The sequence below is a fragment of the Danio rerio genome, chromosome 2 (assembly GCF_052040795.2).
Source record: "Danio rerio strain M-AB ecotype USA chromosome 2, GRCz13ab, whole genome shotgun sequence".
NCBI lineage: Eukaryota > Metazoa > Chordata > Actinopteri > Cypriniformes > Danionidae > Danio > Danio rerio.
In genome coordinates, this window is record NC_141022.1 from 36,382,138 (window position 1) to 36,407,500 (window position 25,363).

Here is a 25,363-nt window from a genome sequence, read left to right on the forward strand (position 1 = left end):
AAAAAAATATTCATTTTTGTTAGCAGATGATTAAATAGTTATATAACGAACAATACTGTGTTTTAAAGCATTAGGTTTTCTTCTACAGTCAATTCTCGTTTTTTTGTAATTTGTTCTTTTTTGATTTACCTACCTGTCCATTATTTAGATGTGAGTTTCAGTGCTGTGGAATAAGTTAATTTTACACCCTCTCACACAAGGCATTACCAGTGCATTTGCCTGGGATCAATAACACTCCTATATCTCTCTGCTTGTCCGAATCCTGCTTGTTATTTTCCCACTGAACATTAGTCTAGGAGAGAGACATGGCTGTTTTCTTTAATTATATATATATATGTATATATATATATATATATATATATATATATATATATATATATATATATATATATATATATATATATATATATATATATATATATATATATATATATATATTTATATATAGGCCCTTTATAAAGGATATAAATGTTCTTTACATTAATAAGTTACTGCATTTTATTCTTACAACATCATCTGAAATGCATTGATTTTTTTTAAGCACGAAGGATGAGCATAAAATTCATTCTGTTTTCTTAGTCAGTGGACTATGTTGTGGAACTGAACCTGGAATAAGAGGCCAACCATTGCTGGTTAAATTAATCTTGTGTTTTAAAAGACAAGCCAGCCAACAAGTTCAAGCGGTTTAGTGGCAGACTGCTCTTGCTTTGTGCTTCGTTATCTATTATTGACGAGCCTCTGGTTGGCAAACAGTGTGCTCAAACCAGGCGAAATCAACACAGTGTAAAGTCTCCCTCTCTCTCTCTGTGTCTGTCTCGGTACACAGTGGCGGGCTGCACTGGATAGCTGTAAGGTGGGTTGGGAAGGGGTCGACGTGGCTTCTTTGCAGTCCGGTCCTGGCTCTGAGCACAGAGGATCCAGACACCTTGCAAATAATCTGGGCTTAGTGAGGAATTAGTTGGCTCAGGTGGGTGGGATGAGACAAACAGTCCATCAGCCCCTGAAATGAATAGGGCAGGCAGGACAGGAAACTTTGAAAATCATTTTGTTCACAATGAATCAATGTTCCCCAGTGCCCGCCGCAAAGCTTTATTTGAAAAGCAAATCCTCACTTATACTGACAGCTCACACAGAGTAGCACTTTTTTTTTTTCTTTGGTGCTCTGAGAGTAAATCGTACAAATTTTGTCTGGGGGAAGAGAGGAAAAAAAGTTGAAAAAGTTTGGAGGCAGGCCTCTGGTATACCAACGCAGGCGATAAGATCCAATAAAGCGGTGATTGATTACCACTATTTATTGCTGGGTTTTATTGTGTGTCATACACTGTGGGGAATTTATTTGTTGATAGTGAACTGGAGTGTTGAGGCACAGCTTGTACTATCATTATTGATTTAGTTAGCTGTACGTCCAAGTGTCATTATCCTTCACTGCGTTCTCACTCCGTCATTAAATCTCGCTTTCACGTCTTCAGAATGCGCCGTTCATATTTTTATGTCTTATTCCACAGCTGCTGCACGTTATTGAATTGTTCTGCGAGAGTTTTCATATCGCTAGGCCTTTGATTCTAATTCAGCAGGATATATTATCTGCGTGGTCCTAAGTTGCAGGCCAGCCGTCGGCGAATGACTGTGTTTTTAATAATATCGACTTTCCAAAAAGCACTTCCTTGCAGAATACTAAACGTGGCCTGGGCAATTCGGCACCTTTTACCCTCCTCGCCGCAAATATTTCACACGGCTTCCCTGATTGACAAGCCGAGGGGAGGCTGGAGTGCTGTGTTTGTGGCAGCCATTTCAAGAGGATGCTTAAGGAGACGGTTGTGGATGAACATAAGTTTACCCTCTAGGGTGATTAAAAAAAGCTAACGAGTTTGAGTGCTTGCTGAGACCCTTCAGACAAAGGCATTTGGGAAGTTTTCAAGAGCAAAGTAGTTAAAAAATGTGCTCCGCCAGTGTCATTTCCTGCGACGTCGTTTGAGGGCTCTCCATTTTAGCAGCTGCACACATAACAGCCTTCACACCACATCATATTTTCTGACAGCGCTGGAAGCATTTCAGTGAAAGTTAAAAAAGCGTGAGAAATCATTGGCAGGGCTTAATTTGGAGCAGCAATTAGCATGAAATCCATTCGTCGGCCACATTCTTGTAACTGTTGCCGTTTTTGTCTCCTCACGTGGTGTCTGGCTCAGACAGTTGGAGATGTGTGTTTTTTTTCTGAGGGTATTGAATGACAGTGTCTGCCCTGTCCTGTAATAAAATGTAAGAGTGGCACTTTCACGGTTGTCAACAATCTCTAAATATACTGACAGACAGGCAGAGGAGCAGGAGCTGCGGTTTTTGAGTGACACCCTCCGCTGAAACTTTTGCATTTTTTCTCGGCAGTCAAATTTGACAGTCGTTTGTTTTCGCTGAAATTGGATTCATTTGCAGCACTCCCCAGAGCTGCGCCCCGAAAAATGTGTCGTTGACAACTTCTTATTTGTCTTTGTTGTAGCCATTCTGTTTCCTTACATCAGTAAGTTTCTGAGAGAGAGAGAACATGCAGCTCATCACTGCAACTGACACGGCAATATCATAACAATGTAATTTGAAAAGGAAATGCAATGCTAGATTTATGCTGGATCACTGTAACTGTTCAGTGAGTTTTATGTTGTACTGGATCATCAATCTCAATTTTTAACTTGGGATAAACATATCTTAATACAGTTTACATGTGAGTTTCTAGGGGAATTATTATTTGATAGTAATAGTAATTATAATAATGATGAATAATTAATTAATCAAATTAATAATTTATTTATTTGTGTTTACTTTTTATTCAGTAGTAGTTTTTATTTAGTTAACCCCAGCTCTAGATTTTGTCGATCAAATAATTTGTTTCTAATCATTTTAATACAATGTTTTAATAAAATTAACTAATTTGTAATACCACCACCACCACCACCACTACCACCACCACTACTTCTACTACTACTAACAACAAGTTTGAAAAGCATATCTAAATATTTGTTTATTTTAATGTAGTAGCTTTAATTTACATCCAAGTTTTTTATTTATTTATCAAATCTTCCTATATTCCTTTTCACAATAACAAATCAACTATTATTGTTATTATTAGTGTTTGCTATAATTATTTATTATTATTATTATTATTAAACATTTAAATTTAATCACATATTTACTTTTACATTTTGTATTTAGTAGTCTTTTGTTTTTTTTTTAAATTTAATTAATTTATTAATAGATGTAATTTTTAACAAGAACGACAACAATTGTTGTTATTATTATTATTTTTATTATTATTATTATAATTATTATTATTGATGATAATAATAATAATAGTTATTATTATTATTATTATTATTATTATTATTATTATTATTATTATTATTATTATTATTATTTAACATTTAAAATCAAATTACATTTTTATTTTTACATTGTGTATTTAGTAGTCTTTAGTTTTTTGTATTTAATTAACTCTTTTAAATAAATGTAAAACTTAAGAATGACAACTATTATTATTATTATTATTATTATTATTATTATTATTATTATTATTATATATGTAAACCCAATCTATTAATCTTTTTGTAGTCTCGTTTTAATGTTGACCAAAACTTTTAGATTTATTATAAAACTAATTTAAATTTATATTTTAATTTCTAAGAATAATTACTACAACAACAACAAAATATATGTCCATAAGTAATATTAATATCCATTTAATTAATATACCTATATATTTTTTTATCACTACCACTATTAACAATAAAGATTACTATAGTTTTAATAATACATGTAAACCTAATCTACACTTTTTGTAGTCTATAGTTTTTATGTTGACCAAAACTTTTATATTTGTCATAAAATTAATTTAAATAGATATATTAATTTCTAATAGAAATTACAACAACAGCAATTAATGTTAATAATTAATATTAATATCCCTATAATTAATATTAATTGCCCTTTTAATTCAATAATAAATTTAGCTTTTTACAGTTTTTTTTATTAGCTTAAAGTTTATTAGATTTTATTTTATGTTGATGTCCTAAACTTTAATAATATTTTTCAAACGCAGATTTTCTTTGACTAGGTCATTTAAGATAGTATTTCTTTGATTTTGCTTGCAGTGATTGATGCATGAAAGAAGTGTGACAAGAACTGTGGTAGACTTTGCGGTTCGGTTCTACCCCCCTTTTGCCCTCTCTCTCTCACACACACACACACAGTCTCTGGCGTGTCAGTGTGTGACAGGCTGACTCACTGCTCTCCTCGGTTGCTCTGGGACACTGGGCTCTCAGTTTGTGCATGCTTTTGTGCGTGTGTATGTGTGTGAAGCAGGGGCACCAGGCAGACCGGCCGCAGCCACAGAAATGATTAGCACATCTGTACAACACTCAGCCTAGTTATGCCCCCTCTTTCTCTCTCTCCCATGCGCCATTGGGGGGATATCCTGTGTCCTTTTATTGGATTGTCAGTTTCACACTGCCTGACTGCGCTGATGGTAATGATAATAAAATTGAAATATCCAGGTACTTATCACTGTATTACCTTGCTATCAACACCCACCCGCACTCATTTTTTAGAGGTTATCCGAGGGGAGAGATTCAATACAGAGACGAGGCCCTAATGAGTGTGAGAGTGGGGGAAAAAAGCGATATTGGTACAATTTCAAGGTGCTATTTTCCCAGCTAGGTCGAGAGTGAAGACGAAACGTAATGCGATTCTTGGGCTTCGCGCCAACATCAAGCGGTGTAGTGTAACCCATTTTCTACAGACAGGAAACGGCACACATTCCCCTGCCATGTATGTGATAATGTAAAGCTCTTTTTACTGGGCCGCAGAGCAAGTGTGTATGTGTGTGTGTGTGCAGATCGAGTTTTAAAATTGATTCGAATGAGTGTTCTGGACAGCTGATATCTGTAAAAATGCCTTGATAAATTCCCAAGGAGTTTCTTTGATGCCGGCTGATATTCTGTGTGGCATTTGAAATGGCCTCGCCGTGACACAAGACTAAAGGCCCATCTATTTGAATTACTCTGAATAAGAAGGCCTGTTCTGCAGATTAAATTCGGTTTTCCTGGACATGTATGTGTGTCATGTACATGACACAAACACACACAAGCATTTTAAAAATTTGGAGTCAGTAAGATTATTTATTAATATGTTATTTATTTTTAATTTTTTATGTTCACCACAGCTTCGTTTAAAATGTTCAAATTACTATAAAACAGTATTATAGTTAAATATTATTGCAATTTCCCATTATTGAAAGTGGAAATTGTTATTATTAATATAATTAAGGACTTAATTTACTCCTGTGATGGCAAAACTGAGTTTTGATGCAGCCAAAATACCAGTTTGCAGTCACATGATCCTCTGGAAATCATTTTTATGTAAAACTTGACATAAAAATTATTTCATTAAAAAAAATCCATAATTTTTTAAGAGTAGAAATTTTAAGATTATTATTTATTGAAATTAGGAGTTTTATGACATTATAAATGCCTTTCTGTCACTTTTCAGCTGTTTATTCATCTTTGTTGAAAGAAATGTGTGTATATACAGTGTACAGTTGAAAACAGATTTATTAGCCTCCCTGTTTTACCCCCTTTTTTGTTTAACGGAGAGAATATTTATTCAAAACATTTCTAAATATAGTAGTTTTTTTAAAAACTCATCTGTAATAACTGATTTATTTTATCTTTGCCATGGTGACAGTAAATAATATTTTACTAGATATATTTAAAGACACTTTTACACAGCTTAAAGTGACATTTAAAGACTTAACTTGGTTAATTAGTTTGACTAGGCAGGTCAGGGTAATTAGACAAGTTATTGTTTGTTCTGTAGACTATCGAAAAAATATAGCTTAAGCGGGCTAATAATTTTGATCTTAAAATATTTTTTTAATAACTGCTTTTATTCTAAGCAGTTTATTCTATTTAAGATTTTTTCTAGAAGAAAAAATATTATCAGACATACTAGGAAAATATCCTGAGTGGCTGATAAATCTGACTTCAACTACTTACCCCAAACCTTTATATTTGTCATTTAAAACTTTTTGTTAAATTTTTTTTTTCACTTTTAAAAAGTAGTTGGTGATTTAAAAAAAAAAAACTCTGTTAAACAGTGTGATTTGTATCAGTAATAGAGCCGTAGAGACGTTTAAGCTCTACATTAATTTCTAAATTCTATGTAAGTTAAGCATCCATTTAACTTGTAATAGATCACTTTGGGGTCATCCTCGAGGGACTGGCGATGACGGACAGCCGCACACGCGCACAAATAGACACAGATTCGCTAAAACGTTTCTCATTAAACCCACTCACACTTTTACCAATCAGCGAATGTTATTCTCCGGGGCTTCTCCTTAGGCTGTTTGGCTGCAGCAGGGGTCAAGGGGTGAAGTGCAGCTAATTTATTCATTCAGTCAAATTTCCTGTGCAGATGGCAGGCTGATACGATATCAGTATGAGAATCCCATCGGAGGCAGAGGACCAGGGTGTTCACACGAGCAGGGCCGCGCTCTTATCTGATCAGCGCACGGCTCTTATCTGCCTCAGACGCCGTTCTGCTCTGCAGACGGGGAGATGGAGTAAGAGGCTTATATGTGATCTGAACCTCAGATCTGCAGGGGGAAACTTTCTATTTCGGAAAAAGGGGAAAGTAAGCAAGAGTTTCCAGGGTGTTTTAAGTGGTTTAACTCCTCCTCTCTTCAACTTTCTTCAGGTGGAGGACCATCGAGGATGAGCCGCCAGTGAGAGCGACCCCCCCAGTTCTGCTAGAGTGTCGACAGAGCAAAAGTTTGCACCATTCTGCCCATACCGTTCACCCCGTCTCTCTTCTCTCCACCCCTCCCCCACACCCCTCTACTCTCACCCCTCACCCCCCCTCCACCCAACCCCAGCCCAATCTCCAAAATGGACTTGCATCGGGCGGCTTTCAAAATGGAGAGCTCCTCCTACCTACCCAACCCGTTAGCATCCCCTGCACTAATGGTGCTAGCATCGACGGCTGAGGCTAGCCGTGATGCCTCCATCCCCTGCCAACAGCCTCGGCCATTCGGTGTGCCAGTGTCTGTGGAGAAGGACGTTCACCTGCCCTTCAACAATGGTTCCTATACGTTTGCCTCCATGTACCACCGACAGGGCGCCGTACCACCAGGCTTCCCCAACAGGGACTTTCCTCCTTCCCTTCTACACCTCCATCATCAGTTTGCACCACCCAATCTGGACTGCTCCCCCATAAGCATGCTCAACCACAGTGGTGTCGGGGCCTTCCGGCCATTCGCTTCTCCTCCGGAAGATCGTGATGGAGCGGGTGGTGGATACCAGTCTGCATTCACCCCTGCCAAGAGGCTAAAGGGCTGCCTGGAGGCCGAGGCGTCCCCGCACTTGCGCTACTCAGACGCAGAAGGGAAAGAATATGACTTTGGTGGTGCTCAGATCCCATCCAGCTCACCCAGTGCTCTCAAAGCTGTGGAAGATGCAGGGAAGAAGATCTTCGCAGTGTCAGGCCTGCTGTCAGATCGAGAAACCTCTTCCAGCCCAGAGGATCGCATTGAGCGCTGTGAGTACCTTTTTTTTTTAAATTGAAAAGCACTGTTAATGCTTGCCAAACTGTAGGCTTTTAAATAACTTCTCTCTCCTTAAAGGGATAGTTCACCCAAAAATGATAATTTACTAACCCTCAAGTAGGTTCCAAAAGCAGTTGTTAGAAATAGCCATGTCAATAAACGCTTTTTAATATTTTTTTAGCATTTTTGAGTGCTTTGGATTGATTCTCTGATGAATCTTTTATGCAAAGAGCATCAACACATTATTTAGGCTACCCCTGAGCACTTTATGTTTGATTTTAGGTTCCAGAAGCTTTTGATTTCCTTTTTTCTTGTTGAACACAAAAGAAGATATTTTAAATGCCGTTAGAAACCTGTAACCTTTGAATTCCACTGTAGGAAAAACAAACACTATGGAAGTCAATGGTCACATGTTTCCGCCAGTTTTTAAAATTAACTTATTTCAAGAGTTCACACTTAGCTGATGATTGATAATAAAGATTGTTTGGCATGATGTCCCAGGAGAGAGCCCTGAGCTTATGAGATCCTCGAGCCCTGGTTTCCCAGTGCGAGAGGGGAGTTTGAGTTCAGGTAGATCTCGATCAACTCCCTTGACTTATTTATTATTTCTAATGACAGACAGATGATGGCTAAAGAGAGATGTACACTTGCTAAGATCTTGGCTATTGTATCAATTTGGTAGGTTCAATTTACTTAAGAAACTGGAGAACCTAGGGAAAACCCACGCGAGCACGGGGAGGCAACAGTGCTAATCACTGGGCCGCCGTGTCACCCATCTGGAAAGAAGGGGTGAAAGTGGGTGGGTGGGTGGGGGGGGGGGGTCTTCAAGATGAAGATCCTGAGATAAGAAAACTGTGGTTATTTATAGTGAGTTAGGAATCATCTGATTGGTGAATCAATTGTGAGCTAATGCGGGACCAGCTGTGATCAATCATAAGCACGTGATCCTCTCGATATTAGATTATAAATAAACTTTACTTTGTGTTAAAGAAAAAAAAAACAGGTTTGTGTTGAGTAAAGGGTGAGTAAATGATGGCAGAATGTTCAGCTGTGGGTGAACTACCCCTTTAAGTTTCTACCTCCAAAACTCATTTTGATCATGATACCTTTCAATAAATTGTTGTAGGTATTATTTATTTTTATATAAGATATAGCTATGTTCAAATGGGTATCAGGCATATAGGATAAACTTAATATATTACAAATTTAGAGTTAAATTACAAAATAATTAACAATAGTGTATAAAAACATTAGGTAAAAAGATTAACAATTAAATAAATCTAAACAGAAATTAAGAAGTTACTCCAAAATTTCACCTACATACTTTTCTAGTGCATGTGTAACAGTGCTTACCTATAAAGTTCTTGCTGTAATATGTTATGCCTGTAATGTTGGAAGCTTGTCCCACAACACAAGTCAAACTGTGGAGAAATGTTTAGAGAGTGTGCCCTACCGGTCCTGCAGAGCAGATAAATTTCACAGATAAAACTCATAAATGAAATGGAGGTTTCTCGTGGGTACGAGTGTGTATGTGTGTGCTTTGGTGTTGAGGAAATGGGAATTGTGTGCACAGATTCATAAGACCTCTGAAGAGCGGAAGCCCAATGGTATTACTGTAGTAATCCAACCTGACCACTCTTACTCAAACACATTAGAAGTCCCAGTGAAAACATAAGTACACACAGAGAAACACACACACACTGTAGTTCTGCAGACCCTTTCATTACCTCTCTCATTCACAGGATATTTATTCATTCATTTTCTTTTCGGCTTAGTCCCTTTATTAATCATGGGTTGCTACAGCGGAATAAACCGCTAACTTATCCAGCATATGTTTTACGCAGAAGATGTCCTTCCAGCCGCATCCCATCACTGGGAAACACTCTCATTCACAGAATATGTACCATTTAACCATTACCATTATTTTTTTGTAAATTAATCTTAACCTAGTGCTAAGAGATTTTTGTAGGGACATTTTTAGAACTAAAGGAATAGTTCATAATTGACTCATCTTTAATTTGTTTCAAACCAGTTTGAGTTTTTTTGTTCTGTTTAACAGAAATATCAGATATTTTGAAAAATGCTGAAAATCTGTAGCCATTGACTTCCATAGTATTTGTTTTCCTTCTATGAATGCCAATGGCTAAAGTTTTCCAACATTCTTCAAAATATCTTCTTTAAAAATAAATTAAAAAACCCAAACTGGTGAACTTTTTGATCTTTTTTTAAGAATTAAAGATTTTTTTTTATTTATAAACATTTTTAGGACTTTTTTAACGTCGTAACAAATTTTAACTTATTACAAAGATAAAAAATGCTGCAAAAATATGTATTGCCCATTTTTTTAATTTTAAGGAATTAAAATGTTATTTTAAATAAGTTTTGAAATTCTAAACATTTTTTGGATCAATTTTAACGTCGTAAAATTTTTTTACTTATTCCAAAGATTAAAAATGCTGGCAAAATATGTATTGCCTATTTTAAAATTTTTAATGAATTAAAATGTTATTTTAATTAAGTTTTTTATTATAAAAATTTTTTGCATCTGAAAAATATTTAACCTATTAACAAATATAAATAAATACTGGCAAAAATATGTATTGTCCATTTTTACACTAGGTTAGCTAACATAATACCAAAATCTATAATTTTTATGTTTATTCTGTCCTTCTTGGCTTTTACCCCCAAATTGTTTGCTTATGCTACTTTCTGCTGTACTTTTACTTTGTTCAGAAAACAAACAAGCAAACTAAACTTTGTAGCAGTTGTCCTCAGATTTCAGATGTCAAAATGTTCAAATTCTGTCCCACCCACCTACTCTTTTTGGGACATCTGTTGTGTGACAGGGGGTTTTCACAGGGGGTATAGAGAAAAAAAAAGAGAGAGAGAGAGAGAGAGAGAGAGAGGGCTACCGAAAGACAGGGAGGGATGGAAGCACCCTTGATCGAACAGATGAGAGACAAGGGCGGCGAGCTGAGACTGATCCGATAAAAACAGCAGCAGCACGCAGGCTGGGAGGAGCGAGAATGACACCCAACAAGAAAAGAGAGAGGAAGGCAGGAGTGTGAGGGAGGAAGAGAGAGAGACAGACTGGAGGAAACTGTGTCCAGTATCTCATCTAGAATTTCCTCTCTGAGGGGGTCTCGTTTGAGAGCGCTCTTTTAAGACGTCCAGCATAGAGCTTTTGAACCGGCAGCCTCACAGGAAGCAGCGATACAGTGCCGCTCCTTTCGGCTAGAGGGATTATAACACCTTCACCTTCAGCTCAGATTATGCGCAGATAGTGGCTCTCGAGGGCCAATCCAGGTATAATCCAAGTCCCTCAATGGACTGTAATCTGACATTCATACTATCAGATAAGAGCAGCGGCTTCTCTTGCTGAAATGAGAGGGGATTAGGGTGGCGGAAGGGATAGGAAAGCCTTAGCTTCCTCTCTGTGGAGGAAAAAAAAAGACACATAGAGGGAGTTTTAAAATACCATGATTTGGAGAGTAGGAGACAGTTTTGTCGTCTCACTCTCTGCCTCTCTCAGTCTCCGTCTTTTGAAGCTGAATCTAATTAGATTAAACCTTAGGCCCACCAAGGGCTCTAATGCAATTGAATTTCCAGCAGTGTTGTAGAAGGGACTTAAATTGGGTTCCCCTTGACTGGCTGCCGTGCTACTGGCTGTCACTTCAGGAGCCCTGTCCTCTCTCTGGGTGTTAAGCCCCAAATCTGCACTGTACTGCAGCCGGTGTGATTCTCACCCTCTTTACGGTGGTGAGCAGGAAACCTCAGCATGCTGCTGTCCTGTCATGACACGATTCCTGCTGACAGTCTCACCCTTCTCAACAGTTACAGTGTCATCTCTATAGAACCACAGCGTGAAGTTTTCTTTACTTTCAACAAAACTGGAAAGAATGTTTAGTTTTTTTGTTTCTGATTACTTGTTTCTTTTTTTTCCCCCACCATAACCAAAGTACAATTTCACATAGATTTATAATTAATTAATTGAATCAGTCAGTTTGTTTTACATAGAATAATGCTAATGCTTCTGTCTACATAGAATTAGCATACAATTATCTCTTTTTTGTTACATTTTCTTTTATGAAATATTATTTATAATAAAAGTTTTAAAAAGAGATTTTAATGTATCCAATCTTTTTAACAAGATTTTAATGTTTTATATCTATAATACATAAAATTTTATACATAATACATTAAGATAATTAAACATAATTATGAATAATATATCATTCAATATAACTCATCATAAATAAATATATATATATATATATATATATATATATATATATATATATATATATATATATATTATAAATATATATATACATATATATATATATATATATATATATATATATATATATATATATATATATATATATATATATATATATATATATATTTATTTATTTATGATGAGTTCAGATGCAAAAGCCTCTAAATTAGGCATGGTCAGGCCCATAGACAGAGTTTCAGATTCGATCGGAATCGGGCATTACCTTCCGATCAGGACTCGAATATATTTAAACTATCTACATATATATTCTCATTATTTTATAACACATCTATAGTTATGCAGTGGCACAGAATTACACCTCTTTCTTGACTTCACACAGAAACAGCAACGTGTGCGGCATGACATCACTTTGTTGCAGAGACACGATTAGTTAAAGGCTGGCAAAGTAGAACACAGAAGCAGCTTGAAGCGGAAAGCGCAAGTATGTCTTTGGTCTGGAGGTGTAAAGTAAAGTAAATAACTTTAAACGTTATCTAGTAATAAAGTAGATAACGACAACATTGCTATATCAAACTGTAAGATATGTAAACTTGGGATTGTTGAGATGGTATTTGTTTTATATTATATATATATATATATATATAGTGTTGCACTAAAGTCCAGAAGTGAAGAATTGATGTTATTTATTACTTGATTGTTCAAGCTACCTCACAAAAGTCCTCTGTTTTATAACAGAATTGTTTAATTTACAAATAAGGTGAATTAAAGGAGCATCCTGGATCTGTTTCTTTGCTCATTTTCAATTTTGTATAAATGTATTATAAAAGTATTGGATCGGGTTTCGGTATCAGCAGATACTCAAAATAAAATGACTTAGACTCGGACTCAAGGGCAAAAAAAAAACCTGATCAGGACATCCCTACTCTAAATACCATCTAAAATTTTCTTCTAAAATAAGCATTTTTTTCTCTGGTTCCTTTTTGTAGGTTCATATATGTTGAATAATAGGTTATTTTCATTGCTTTGAATGTAAATTAACTGAATATAAACAAAGGAGGCTTAAATAAATGCTTATTTTAGAGCTTTCAATTTCAGATCTCTCTCTCTCTCTCTCTCTCTCTCTCTCTCTCTCTCTATATATATATATATATTGTATATATATTTATAGTTAAATATATTAGCCTTTTACAACTAATGTTTAACAAAGCAAACAGATCTTTTAAAAAAAATAACATATAGAAAAATTAACATATTGTGTCTAGTTACACAAAATAACCTAGTTAAGACTTTAAATCACACTTTAAGCTGAAAACTAGTATCTAGCATAATAACTAGTAAAATACTATGTACAGTCATCATGGCAAATTTTCCCAATTTCTGTTTAACGGAGAGAAGATTTTTTCAACACATTTCTAAACATAATAGTTTTAATAACTCATTTCTAACTGATAACTGATTAATTTTATCTCTGCCATGATGACAGTAAATCATATTTTACTAGAGATTTTTCAAGACACTTCTATAAAGCTTAAAGTGACATTTAAAAGCTTAACTAGGTTATTTAGGTTAACTAGGCAGGTTAGTGGAATTAGGCAAGTAATTGGATAAAAATTGTTTGCTCTGTTGACTATCGAACAAATACATAGCTTAAAGGGGCTAATAATTTTGACCTTAAATGGTTTTTAAAAAAAATTTAAACTGATTTTATTCTAGTCAAAATAAAACAAATAAGACTTTCTCCAGAAGAAAAAATATTATGATAGATACTGTGAAAATTTCCTTGCTCTGTCAAACAAATTTTGGGAAATATTTAAAAAAGACAAAAAAATTAAAAAGCAGTCCTGGTGTTTCCAAGAGGTCCTATACAGTGTAATCGTAATGAGACAATTACTATTAATATTGTTTATTATTTTAGAGTTTGCTGTAGAATGACAAGATGTGTTTTTGTGACAGAAATGATGATCGCAATGATTTTATTTCCACCATGAACATAATTAGTGTGTGTGTTGGTGTTTGCATTTCCCAGTGTGAATGTGTCACATCTGGAGCTTGTTTGTTTGTCTTCTCCCTGCACACATTAGCACGGCAGACTCGGGCAGTGAACCTGACCCAGGACTGCAATCCCAGCTTCACATCCAGAGGGAAAATGTGTGTGTGTCTGCCATAAACAGAGGGACTGAAATAGTGCAGCCTGTTTTCAAAGCGCTATGAGCCACAGAAAAACTAAGATATGAGATGTAGTCTTAGAAAGAGAGAAGGCAAGGAATGAGAGCGAGAGCGAGATGAAAGTAAGATAAAAAATAATAAAAGGCAGGGGATGAGCAATCAGCAGCGCTGTGAGCTGAAACGCAGACTGCAGCTGCCTTCCTGAGCAGCTGAAATAAAAGGGAAAAAATCCTTAAGACAACAGAGCGCAGCCACACGGGCTTCCTTCCTGACGTGACCAGCCCGTGAGCCGTGTGGGCCTGTCTCCATAAATCCCCGCTGATTTACGGGGGAACCGGGTGGCTGGCAGCTCCGTGCTTAACCCCCACCACCCCAGCAGCCAGCCGGACCGCCAGCCGCTCGTCCTTCCCCGTGGAGCTCCGGCACACTTGTTTTGAACTTCAAATGATTTGGGCTTGGGTCGATACAGCGTGCAGATTCTAGCACATATCAACACATGTTAAAAGATTCTCCCGTGTGTGTCCTCCCTGAACGCGTCAGTCACTAGGATATATTGTTACAGTGGCAAACCTGGCAGGGACTCATCCTCTAATTTACACGGCTGCTGAGCTGTAGCGCCAAGATGCATTGTGTTAGCAAGCATAGTTATTTTTGCATTGCGTCTCCCTGTCGCTCTCTGGCTTTGTAGTTGCCAGTCAGCCACTGGGTTTGAGCCTTTAATTATTTGCCGGTGTCTCTTTTTCCTTCTCCTGCTCTCTCTTTCTCCTCACTCCCTACTCTGTCTGTGTGATTGATTCTTGTTTTCATGTTTTTCGATTGGGCCGCACAGATCTGTCAGAGTGTATAGTTATTCCGCCGTCTTTTTCCTTTCAAAAGCTCTGAAGAGCAGTGTGCGCTGACAGCTGTTAAAACACACAGTTGTTGTTTTTTTTTTACCTCCTTTTTTTTGTCAGAGCAGATGTCAGTGGCGTGTTTGTGTGTGTTTTTCTTTCGGATGTATTGAAAAACTTTAGGAAACAGTTGCAGCGGAATAACCGGGATGCATCATAATAATGGAAATATGTTATTATCGAACAATAAAGAATGACTTGTTTGCTCGCAGCTGAAGTCGAGCGTTTTCCCAAGCTGACTGTATTGTCGATCGTCTCCGGCAGGTGAAGAGTTAAAGAGATCAACATTGTCATCCCAGCAAAAATCCCCCCTCCTTCTGTCTCTGCCTCCCTCCTTTCCTCATCTGTCCTCCTGCTCTGGTTCCTGCTCCCTCCCTCTCTCTGTCACGGTCTAGTGGCGAGGTTAAGTTAAGTAAGAGTGTTCTAATAATTAGGCTGCAGAGCGGCCGCTCGTCTGTGCTTACCCAGATGTTAAAAGGCTTGTCCTCTCATGTTGCCTCCCGGCTGTAACCCCCCCCCCCCCCCCCTCATCCATCCCTTTCTTCCAGCTCCATCTCTCTTTCTCTGTCCTCAATCTCACTTGCACTTGCCACCACCTTGGAAAACTGTCTCTCTTCCTACCTACCTACTTATACACTCTTAAAAATTAAGGTTCATATAAGAACCATTTTTTTTTTAAATGAACCATGTAGAGAACAGTTTTAAGAAGAATATTTTTCCTTAGTGTGAAGAGGATTTTAAATGTCTAAAGATGTCTCTTATGAACATGGTTTTTCTAATCTTTTTCACAAAGTAAGAATTTTTATGTGGAATGAGAAGGTTCCATGGATGTTGAAGATTCTTCATGGAATCAAAGATATTTGATTAAACTTTTTGTGTACATTGCAAAAAGGTTTTTAGATTTTTTTAATGGCCACGAAACCCCCCTCTTTTGGATCAAGTCTACCTTAGAATTTTTTCAAAGAATGCTTCATGATGGGCGTGGAGTGCTGCGAGCAAAGAGAGGAGGGGCATGGCCAGCAGAGCAGGGGGAAAAAAAGGGGGAGCAAACAACTGTTGTCAGTTGGCTGACAAAATAAGGCAAACTGTGAGGAGACACATGATTTTATAGTTTACAAACTTAAAATGTAAAGAAATAAACAGTAATTTAATGCCCTGCTACATATGTTATTCATAATTTCATATAAACATAACCACAATTTGTTACATCATTATAAAGATAATCATGTAAACACTATAAATGAGGAGGACTTCTCTCCTCCTCAATCCCAGGGTCTGAATGCAGACAGAGTGGATAGCAGTGCAGCAGGTCTCTTGCCCTGTCTATCCCAATCATTAATCCTGGCGGTAATCTGGAGCATTTTAAACATAGACGAACAAAGCTGCATGGAAATTGGCGATGAGTCTGAATGGTAACTAACTCAACTGATAAAAAACAAAGTCCACCATTCTTCAATTCTCGTACAGCTCTCCCGGCAAAAATTGCTTGCTACAAACCAACAGCTTTGCTGAATCGACCCTGACAGCATCGCCGGAAAACACGTGCAACAAACCCCTGTGAATCATGGACACAAACACATAACGTTACGACCCTTCAAGAACGGCTAAATACTGCTTGCCATACGTGTATGTGGTCTCACAGCTTGGCAAGTCTGCCTTGACTTCGTGCTTGCACATGCTCTCATGAATAATTAAGAACTAGGGTCTTCTCATAGGATAAGAAAACTCTGCTATGAATAATAATGAGAAACTGACGCGTCATCACTACACTAGCAGATTCACGCTAAGTCACAGATTCTTATCTCACCCCAAAAGTTATTTAAAACCCTGAAGATAAAAAAGATAGCTGACAAAAGCTCAAAATTTCCCAGTTTTCTCCACAATTAAAGCTGACAGGAGCTAATGTTGTCTTAACTAATAATCTGTAAAAAAAAAACAAAAAAAACAAGAGTGTCTTTAAAATGTGTTTTTTTTTTACAGACAAAATTGGTTCTTATAGGATCTTTTGGACACCCAAAATAGTTCTTTCATGAATGTTCTTCATTGAACTACTGATGCAAGTAAAGAAAGAGTGAACCTAGCTACCTACTTTCATACCTAAATGGGCATTTTATAGCAAACATTTACTTGCAGTCTGCCTTGGGCGATCTAGGTTTCATCTTTATTCAAAACTCTGCCTCTCTAAAGCATTTGAGAGTGATCAGAATTGCTTTATTGCAGATCAGAGGAGTAAAGTGTGTGATCCGTCTTGCTCACTCTCCGGTTACTCTTGGCAAAAGACAGCAGGTGTCAGTGCAGCAGGCCATGGCTGCGCCACTCTGTGCAGTATAAGGGAGCGCCGGGCCAGGCCATTGTTGCGGCATGATGCAGATCAAGGATTAACGCTTCCTGCCTGAGCTTTGTTGGCAGGCCCACTTGTATTGGACACAAACTGGTGTGTGCGGACCACTGGAGCCACTGTTAGGGAAATGAACAGGGGAAATGAGATGAAAGCATGCATCCTCTGCAGACGAACAGCTGGGATCAGAGTGAACGAGTGAATTGATGTAGAACATCATAGGTTTAGCACACTGCTCATGAATATACAGTAGCTGTTATTTGCCGAGCAAACACACTTGTTTGGTTGGAAATTGCATATTGCTGTTATTTGTTTGTGGTTTAAAGGAAAACAACCATGTTTGTAACCTAAATGATTTCCATTTGTAGATGTGAGCTCTTGGCAGATATGTACATGCAGCTGTAAAGCAGTTCTGTTGAGCACACACATGCACCCAGGCTGTAGGTCAGGCTTGTTCCCATGGCCTGGATGTGGGCCTTGTGGTGATGTCACACTTTGCTATAAAAGCAAGCTGAAAGCGGTCCGCTGAGTCCTGTAGAACCGCACAGCTGGCATTAGTATCCGTTCTGCACATGCACCCAGGGTCATGGAGCCGGTCATGGCACCACAGCGGGCCGTCCGTCAGCCCTGAGTTTAGTTCCGGGCCACCGGCAACCAGAAACAACCCTTAGATCAGGCTCAAACACCCCTCCTCCCCATTCTGGACTAATGCAGATGTGCTGAAAAGCCTCACCCCCCAGAGTCCCTTAAAGAAGTAGGGGATGAAACTTCACTCTCGCTAACAGGTTCACCACCCAGAGCACAGCAGACCCACCCCAGCCAGCCACCACCTCTTTATCCTTCTCCCTCTCTTCCCTCACCTCTCCTCACTGATTCCTCCAGTAATCTAATCTTCTCTTCGTGTGCGGGTGCAGTCTTCTGTGACAGACTTGTTTCCAAAAAGCCGGCTTGGCTAAAGGACACACATATTATATATATTTATTGCTTCCCTTAAATGTAAATTATTGAAGACGAGTGATTACCGAGCGGGATGCGTTGGGGGCTTTTCGCGAGTTTCAGACGACTGTCATGGATTAAAACAACAGCATCCGGAGTGACATCTTGCATGAGAAATGTCTTTAATGTAAGCTCAGCTTTCTTCCGAACATTAGCATTAGCTAGAGGCGCGTCGTAAGCTCTTACACCTGTAGCAGTTCGTAGCTTGTTTTCGGGTGCTAACGAAGCTTCCAGCTCTGCTTTATTGCTTCTGAGAGGGCCGCGTGTGTGTGATCATTGCTCATTACCGGTTGGTAAGACCTGAGGCGGAAAGGCGGCTCAGGAGAATCTGCATGGAGACACACACGCTCCTCCAGAATGCCAATAGGCTACACACATTAGAAAGTGTTGCCATTTTGTACCTTCTTCCCGTCACTCTCTGTCCAGGCGCTCGTAGGGGCCTGATTAATTATTTAGCAGCATGTATCATCTATTTACCTTAGTAATCCATCTGTCAGCACGCCTATTGATCCAATCCTGCATTCTAATTGTGCATCCTCTCGCAGCAGCTAGCTCATATTTAAATTCAATGCCTGTCACTGCGCCTGACTGTCTGTGCGCTGTGTGACTCTGTCGACCATCGTGTCTGTCGCTGCGGTTGCGTTTCAGAGGCCGTGTTAAGCTACAGCTGTGCTGGAGAAAGTGAGAGTGTATCTTTCGCCCCCTCTCAGGTGTGACCGCGGTGCCGTTGTCAACGTGACACAGGGAAGGGGGTTTTTATTCAGAAAGATGTGGGCGAGAATAAAAAAGATGTGGCAGGGTTGAGGGTGACAAGAAATCATGACACATATGCATTATATGTCTTTTGTTTCGATTATTGTGGTCATGCTATCCATTTAGTCTCTTCTTGGTTTCAGTCCTATTTCCTCTTTCTTCCTTTGGTGACAAACCATAAACAGCTGCATCTATCTATCTATCTATCTATCTATCTATCTATCTATCTATCTATCTATCTATCTATCTATCTATCTATCTATCTATCTATCTATCTATCTATCTATCTATCTATCTATCTATCTATCTATCTATCTATCCATCCATCCATCCATCCATCCATCCATCCATCCATCCATCCATCCATCCATCCATCCATCCATCCATCCATCCATCCATCCATCCATCCATCCATCCATCCATCCATCCATCCATCCATCCATCGTCTGTCTGTCTGTCTGTCTGTCTGTCTGTCTGTCTGTCTGTCTGTCTGTCTGTCTGTCTGTCTGTCCGTCCGTCGTCCATCATCTGTCTGTCTGTCTGTCTGTCTGTCTGTCTGTCTGTCTGTCTGTCTATCCATCCATCCATCCATCCATCCATCCATCCATCCATCCATCCATCCATCCATCCATATATCCATCATCTGTCTGTCTGTCTGTCTGTCTGTCTGTCTGTCTGTCTCTGTCTGTCTGTCTATCTATCTATCTATCTATCTATCTATCTATCTATCTATCTATCTATCTATCTATCTATCTATCTATCTATCTATCTATCTATCTATCTATCTATCTATCTATCTATCTATCTATCTATCTATCATCTGTCTGTCTGTCTCTCTGTCTGTCTGTAATAGTGAGAAAATAAACAATCAAACGATACAATACATAAACAGCCAATAGATAGTATAGTATGGTATATAGTTTATAGTATAGTATCTATAATTTGTTTAAAATTTGTTATATAAATTTGTTGTATAAATTAATTCAATTTAAACTTTTTAAGTGAAATTTTATGATCTATTTTTATTACCTTTTTTATCATTTTGTTTGTTTGTTTGTATCTGTCATTCTGTCTCTCTTTCTGTCCATCATTTCAGTTAACAGCAGACTCAATAATCCAGTTTTTTTTATCATTAGAAATTAGCATCTGTCCAAATACATTTACTGCTTTCAATGTATCAAGACACCTTTCTCATTTAGCAAACTGCCATTCACTGAAGAGCATTGTTATAGTCAGCCAAATCCCCTTCCTAACTCCCTGTTTTGCCTGCACTGGTTGCATATTTCTTCTTTTGGACAGCCTTTGTCTTACCTGTTTTCTCCCCCTTTAGTGCTTACAGTTTTCTCTTTGTTTATGGGTGTTTGTGTGGTGGCAGCAGGGGCTTGTTTGTTGTAGTGACAGAGAGGCAGCCCGCTGATAAGAGCACTGTGGCAGCTGGTCACTGTGTTGGTGTGCGGTTAGTGAAAGGGCCAGAGTGTGGGGCGGTCAGGAAGCTGAAACGCTCCTGCAGTTGTCAGGCTGGTCTGTCTGGCCAGGCCCCTGAAGCTGGGCTTTTACATGCCAATAAATAAGGCCGTTTTGGGGATGGGCTGGTAGCCAGGCAGCCTGGGAGAAAACAGTTAAAATAGGCACTTAAGAATGCCATCCCCCCTCTCCTATCATAATAGTTACACCACCGTTCTCAGTTGTGTTCTAACAAGGCTTTTGACATAATTGAATACAGTAGCCCTGAGTAGATAAGCATTCCATGTGCCAGCCACTGTGCGTCGGAGAATTCTGGCTGTGTGTGTGCATACAGCAACTGTATGTGTGTTTTATTAATTTGTGTGTACAAATTCTGTGTGTGTGTCCGTATGCTGGCTGCCAGCTGGATGTGTGTGAGCTTATATCCTTCCTTTGATGGCCCACTTCTCTTCAGGGCTAATCAGAACAGATGCGCGAGCGCCCAGCATGAGTGATCGTGCAAATGCAGCAATCAGTAAACACTCGCTGAGTTAATGACACCAATCAATGGCCTTTTAAAACAGCTATTTGATAATTGCAATCATCAATGCCTCCTGTAGTATACATTACAAATGGGCCTCTCCTCTTTTTCTCCCTCTCCCTCCCTCTTTCTCTGTCTCTCTTTCTTTTTACTCTTCCTTTCATTTTACGAACATGGATCCATGGTCATATTATCCTGTCAACTGGTGCAAAGCTGTTATTGAACCATCTCAGGGTATCATCGAGCCAGTATCTTAGCAATCTTATCTTTCAGGATTCATATTTTATTGAAAAGAATTGAAAACACTCAGGATTGTTTAGGCACATGATCAGTTTGAGACTACTGAGGACTAGAAGCTCTTGGCTTAAGAAAAAAAAAACAAAAAAAACAACACACAATATTTTTATTGAAAAATGTTACTGTTTTAATTATTAGTCAAAGAAATAAAGCTGGGCGATTTGATCAAAATCTCGATTAATTGATCGTTTTACCTTGATTTTGATTATTTAATTAATTAATTAATAATTTTTTTGACCTCATAGTTAACAGACTGTTTTATACAGTAAATATGCTCACATATTACAAGTGAGAGATTTTTGAATGAATTGTGCATTACTTGCACTTTAAAAATAATTGAAGGAAACACGCGCTATCTATGATTATTTATTGAACATCATAATAGAAAATATGTCGTCTCTGGCGCAGCTTCCAATCATCATCAATGTAGTGCAAACGTGCGACGTGTAGTTACATTTTTTGAGAGGTTCGCAGGTATGCGAGCTCGCGAAGGCTATGCCGGACAGTATACCCATGTGTTTAAAACAGAAATATAAATTAGCCTTAACGGATGGGGTCATGTGACCACACGTGATAGGAAAAGTATTTAAAAAATTGACCTGGAAAAATTGGAGCGATTATAGGTTCTGAATGTCGATTTCGATTAATCGCTCAGCCCTACAAAAAGAAACAACCATTCGTTCGTTCATTTTCTTTTCAGCGTAGTCCCTTTATTAATTTGGGGTCACCACAGCGGAACACAGTTCCAGCCACAACCCATCACTTGGAAACACCCATACACTCCCATTCACACACATACACTACAGACAATTTTAGCCTAACCAATTCACCTATGGCATATGTCTTTGGACTTTTGGGGAAAACCGAAACACCTGGAGAAAACCAAAATGAACACAGGGAGAACAACAAAAAAAAAAACACACTAAAGGAATTTAAATGGAAAAATAGGCATTTCATTAGTAAAATTTGATACATACTGCAGATCATTGATGTTTACAATAGGTCATTCTCAACAAACACTAGAGTTGCGGTTAAAAAATAAGATTTAGCAAATAAAGGCAATCATCTTATTCATTGACAGGTGTATTGATTAATTCCCTTTTCATTACCATTCTTTGTTCCTTTTTGTGTCCACTCAGTATGAGTGATACAGTATCAGACAGAGAAGACACAACAGTTACTAGTGATCTCATGCACCGAGTGCTCTTCCTGTCTAGGTTTTCCACAAGCCGAGAGTGAGTTTATTTTTGTGACACATCAAAGAACATGGACGCTCTTTGACCGCATCTCCTCCCGGGGGGTCAAAAATCTTCTTAAGCAGAAACCCCCTCCACAACACCCTCTATCAAAGCCCCTAACAGCACCCCCCTTTGGTCGGCCATTTTCAGCCCGGTGGCTGTTCGCCTGCAGGCCCGAGACCCTGACAATTTCAACACTGCAGAGCTGAAAATTGTCGCCATTGAAAATGGAACCTAAAAGTGGCTAATCTGAACTCCTTCTTTATCGAGGCCCCCCTTTTCCCGTGTGTGTGTGTGTGTGTATATGTGCTTTTGTGAGTTAAGCTGTGATTCACACCTGCTGCTGTGTAATCCTGTAGTCATGTTGGCCCCTGGCTCCCGTGCTTGCGCAGCTCTGCGGGTGCCATTTGGATACGGGCTGTCTAATACCACATCCCCACGGCAGAATGCACGGCATCCGCCTCTGGGGAAACGAGGATGGAGGGGGGCACAGCCGAGCCTGCGAATGGGGTCCGAAAGAGGAGGAGGGTGGGCTTAGAGAGCAAAAGAGAGCAAATCTGTCACTTTTCCCAAAGCAGTCACCCCTGTGACCTCCATTCAAAGATATATTGATTTTCCAGTGCTCTGTCTAACAAGCGGCAGGCTGAGTGGGGTTTAGTGATAGTGGTCATATGGCTCGGACACAGCGTGATGCTCTCTTCTAGAAGTTAAACACGTCTCCTCTCTGTCCTCCATGCGGGGGCTTCAAACAAGTGCAAATAATCAAAAGACACCGGCTCCCCTCTGTTCCCGCTTTGCAGATCTCTCCATATGAGACCATTTTTCTGCACACGAAAGACGGCGTGTGGGGCCTTTTGCTGTAACTTTCAGTTCTGCATGTGTGTCCAGCTTGCTTTGTGGGGTTTAGGAGGGCTCATCCAGGCCCTCCATGTGTGACTCCTTTAACTTTCTCTTTAGTGGTCTCCTCAGATACACACAGATTCTGCTGAGATGCAAAGATCTGTGGAGCAAAGAGGAGGGAAACAAAATGATCATGTACAAACAAATAGTATCAGGGGAAAAGGGCCTACACCTCTCAGAGCGAATCTATCCTTAAGTATATTGGCCTAAGCCTTGAAAGAGGGAAAGATAGATGGAAGAAAGAGCTGTGTTCACACAGTTGCAGAATACACATGTGACTCCGGTTTTAGAGTCCTAAATATGTTTACATTGACAAACTGTTTGTCTTGTTTATAAACAGCAGTCACACTTTGTTCAGCAATAGCTATAATTGGTGTGTGAATTTTTATTTTTGGGTAATTATGCATCCTCTTGACTTAGAGCAGTGGCCCCCAACTTTTTTATCACCGTTGAACAGTCAACGCTTGACAATTTTACCAGGGATGGGTAGGGTGTATGTAGGCATGGAACGAGGTATATCCTGGTTTGGAAAAGTCACACATTTTTTTTGCAATACCGTTCCTAAGGTATGTGTAAGATTTTTTTTTTTTACATTTTTTTTTTGTTTTTTTAGGACATCAGTATCTCTAGCAGAAAAGATATGCAAAGATGCCATTTTAAATTGTAAAGAAATCTGTGATTTTTAAATTAATGAAGACAGCAGAAATCAATAATGCATTTGAATTATTTAGACAGACATGTTCACTGCTGCAAAATATGTTAAATCTTTTAGAAAATAAAATATACTGTTTTCAAAGGGGGATAAAAGTTTTAGTTTTTTACCCAGTCATTTAAAAATAATATATTTTAGAGCAGTGAGCACAATTCCATGATACAGTGAAACTTTAATATTGTTATCTGAGGTTATCATACCGGCAGAATCTTATACCGGCCTATACCTAGGTGGATGTAGATTGCTAGGTGACCATCAAGCGTTTTCTAAGAGGATGACAAGCTTGCAAATCATTGCTGCAACTCTGACGCAAGTTTTAGTTCTGGAGAAAATTAAAAAGCACTACAGTGTTTGGGTGTTCAGTGCTGGATATTATTGTCTACATATGTGCGTCACTCCCAACATGCCTCCACTAGAAATAACTAACCTGCCCACGGAAAGGACGCAATATGTGAACAACCCCTAAGGTTGCTTGGGATCTACAGTAGTTGATAATCTTTTTGCACAGACAAGCGGGATTCACCTGATTTGTTGACAAATGGGCTGCAGATTCATTCCTTAGCAGTTTGTGAGTCCTTCACTGGGTCTTTTCCCTTTGATAAAGAAACTTTCCATAGATGTCTGTTACTTACTTTTTTGCTAGCTTGTGGGTTGAATTTTGCTGCTCAAGTGACTAGATGTAACTATGAGAATACGGTCATTTTTCAAAATAAAAGATTTTACAAGGTAAAAGATTGTTCAGACTCAGATAATAAATAAAAACAGAAATAATTAATGATTTGTTGTGTGGCCCTGTACCAATTGATCTACAGACCGGTACTGGTCAGCAGCCCGGGGGTTGGGGACCACTGGCTTAGAGTATTTAGAATTATAATTTATTTTGAACTTCATACAAGGAATGACCAGATTATTTTCTCTTTTGCAATTTTAAATACCTTATGTTAAAACCAAATGAAACTTTTCAATTTGAGGGTTCCACCTTAATGTAAATACACCTTTTAATCCCTAAACGTGACTATATGAATGTATCCAAAGATAAAAAGTCAGATGGACAGAAAGAACGTGAGAAAGAGAGCGAATAGTTTACTCGCAGCAGCAGAGAGCTGAAGCTTGTTTTTGTGAGATGATACTGTTTGTTCAGTCAGGCTTCAACAGACTTGCCACCAATGGCTTGCCGAGCTGGGTTGAACACAGAGGAATTTTTCACTTCGTTTTCTCAGATGTGTTTGTATTTCATGGAATGATGCACAAAGAAATACAAGAT

At 38.5% G+C, this 25,363-nt stretch overlaps 1 protein-coding gene across 42 annotated transcripts in view; it reads left to right on the forward strand.

The window, feature by feature from the left end:
* rnf220a (ring finger protein 220a) overlaps positions 1-25,363 on the forward strand; it is a 353,098-nt gene that overhangs the window by 180,106 nt on the left and 147,629 nt on the right. For 36 of the 42 annotated variants that reach the window (NM_001443299.1, XM_087239653.1, NM_001443298.1 and 33 more), the window contains one exon: positions 6,736-7,575. In NM_001443299.1, the coding sequence (NP_001430228.1) occupies positions 6,927-7,575 (649 nt within the window). In that variant the 5' untranslated portion in view covers positions 6,736-6,926. Of the gene's footprint in view, positions 1-6,453; positions 6,602-6,735; positions 7,576-25,363 lie in introns of all 42 variants that reach the window. The other 6 variants (XM_087239649.1, XM_087239662.1, XM_087239668.1 and 3 more) reach the window with 1 other exon arrangement.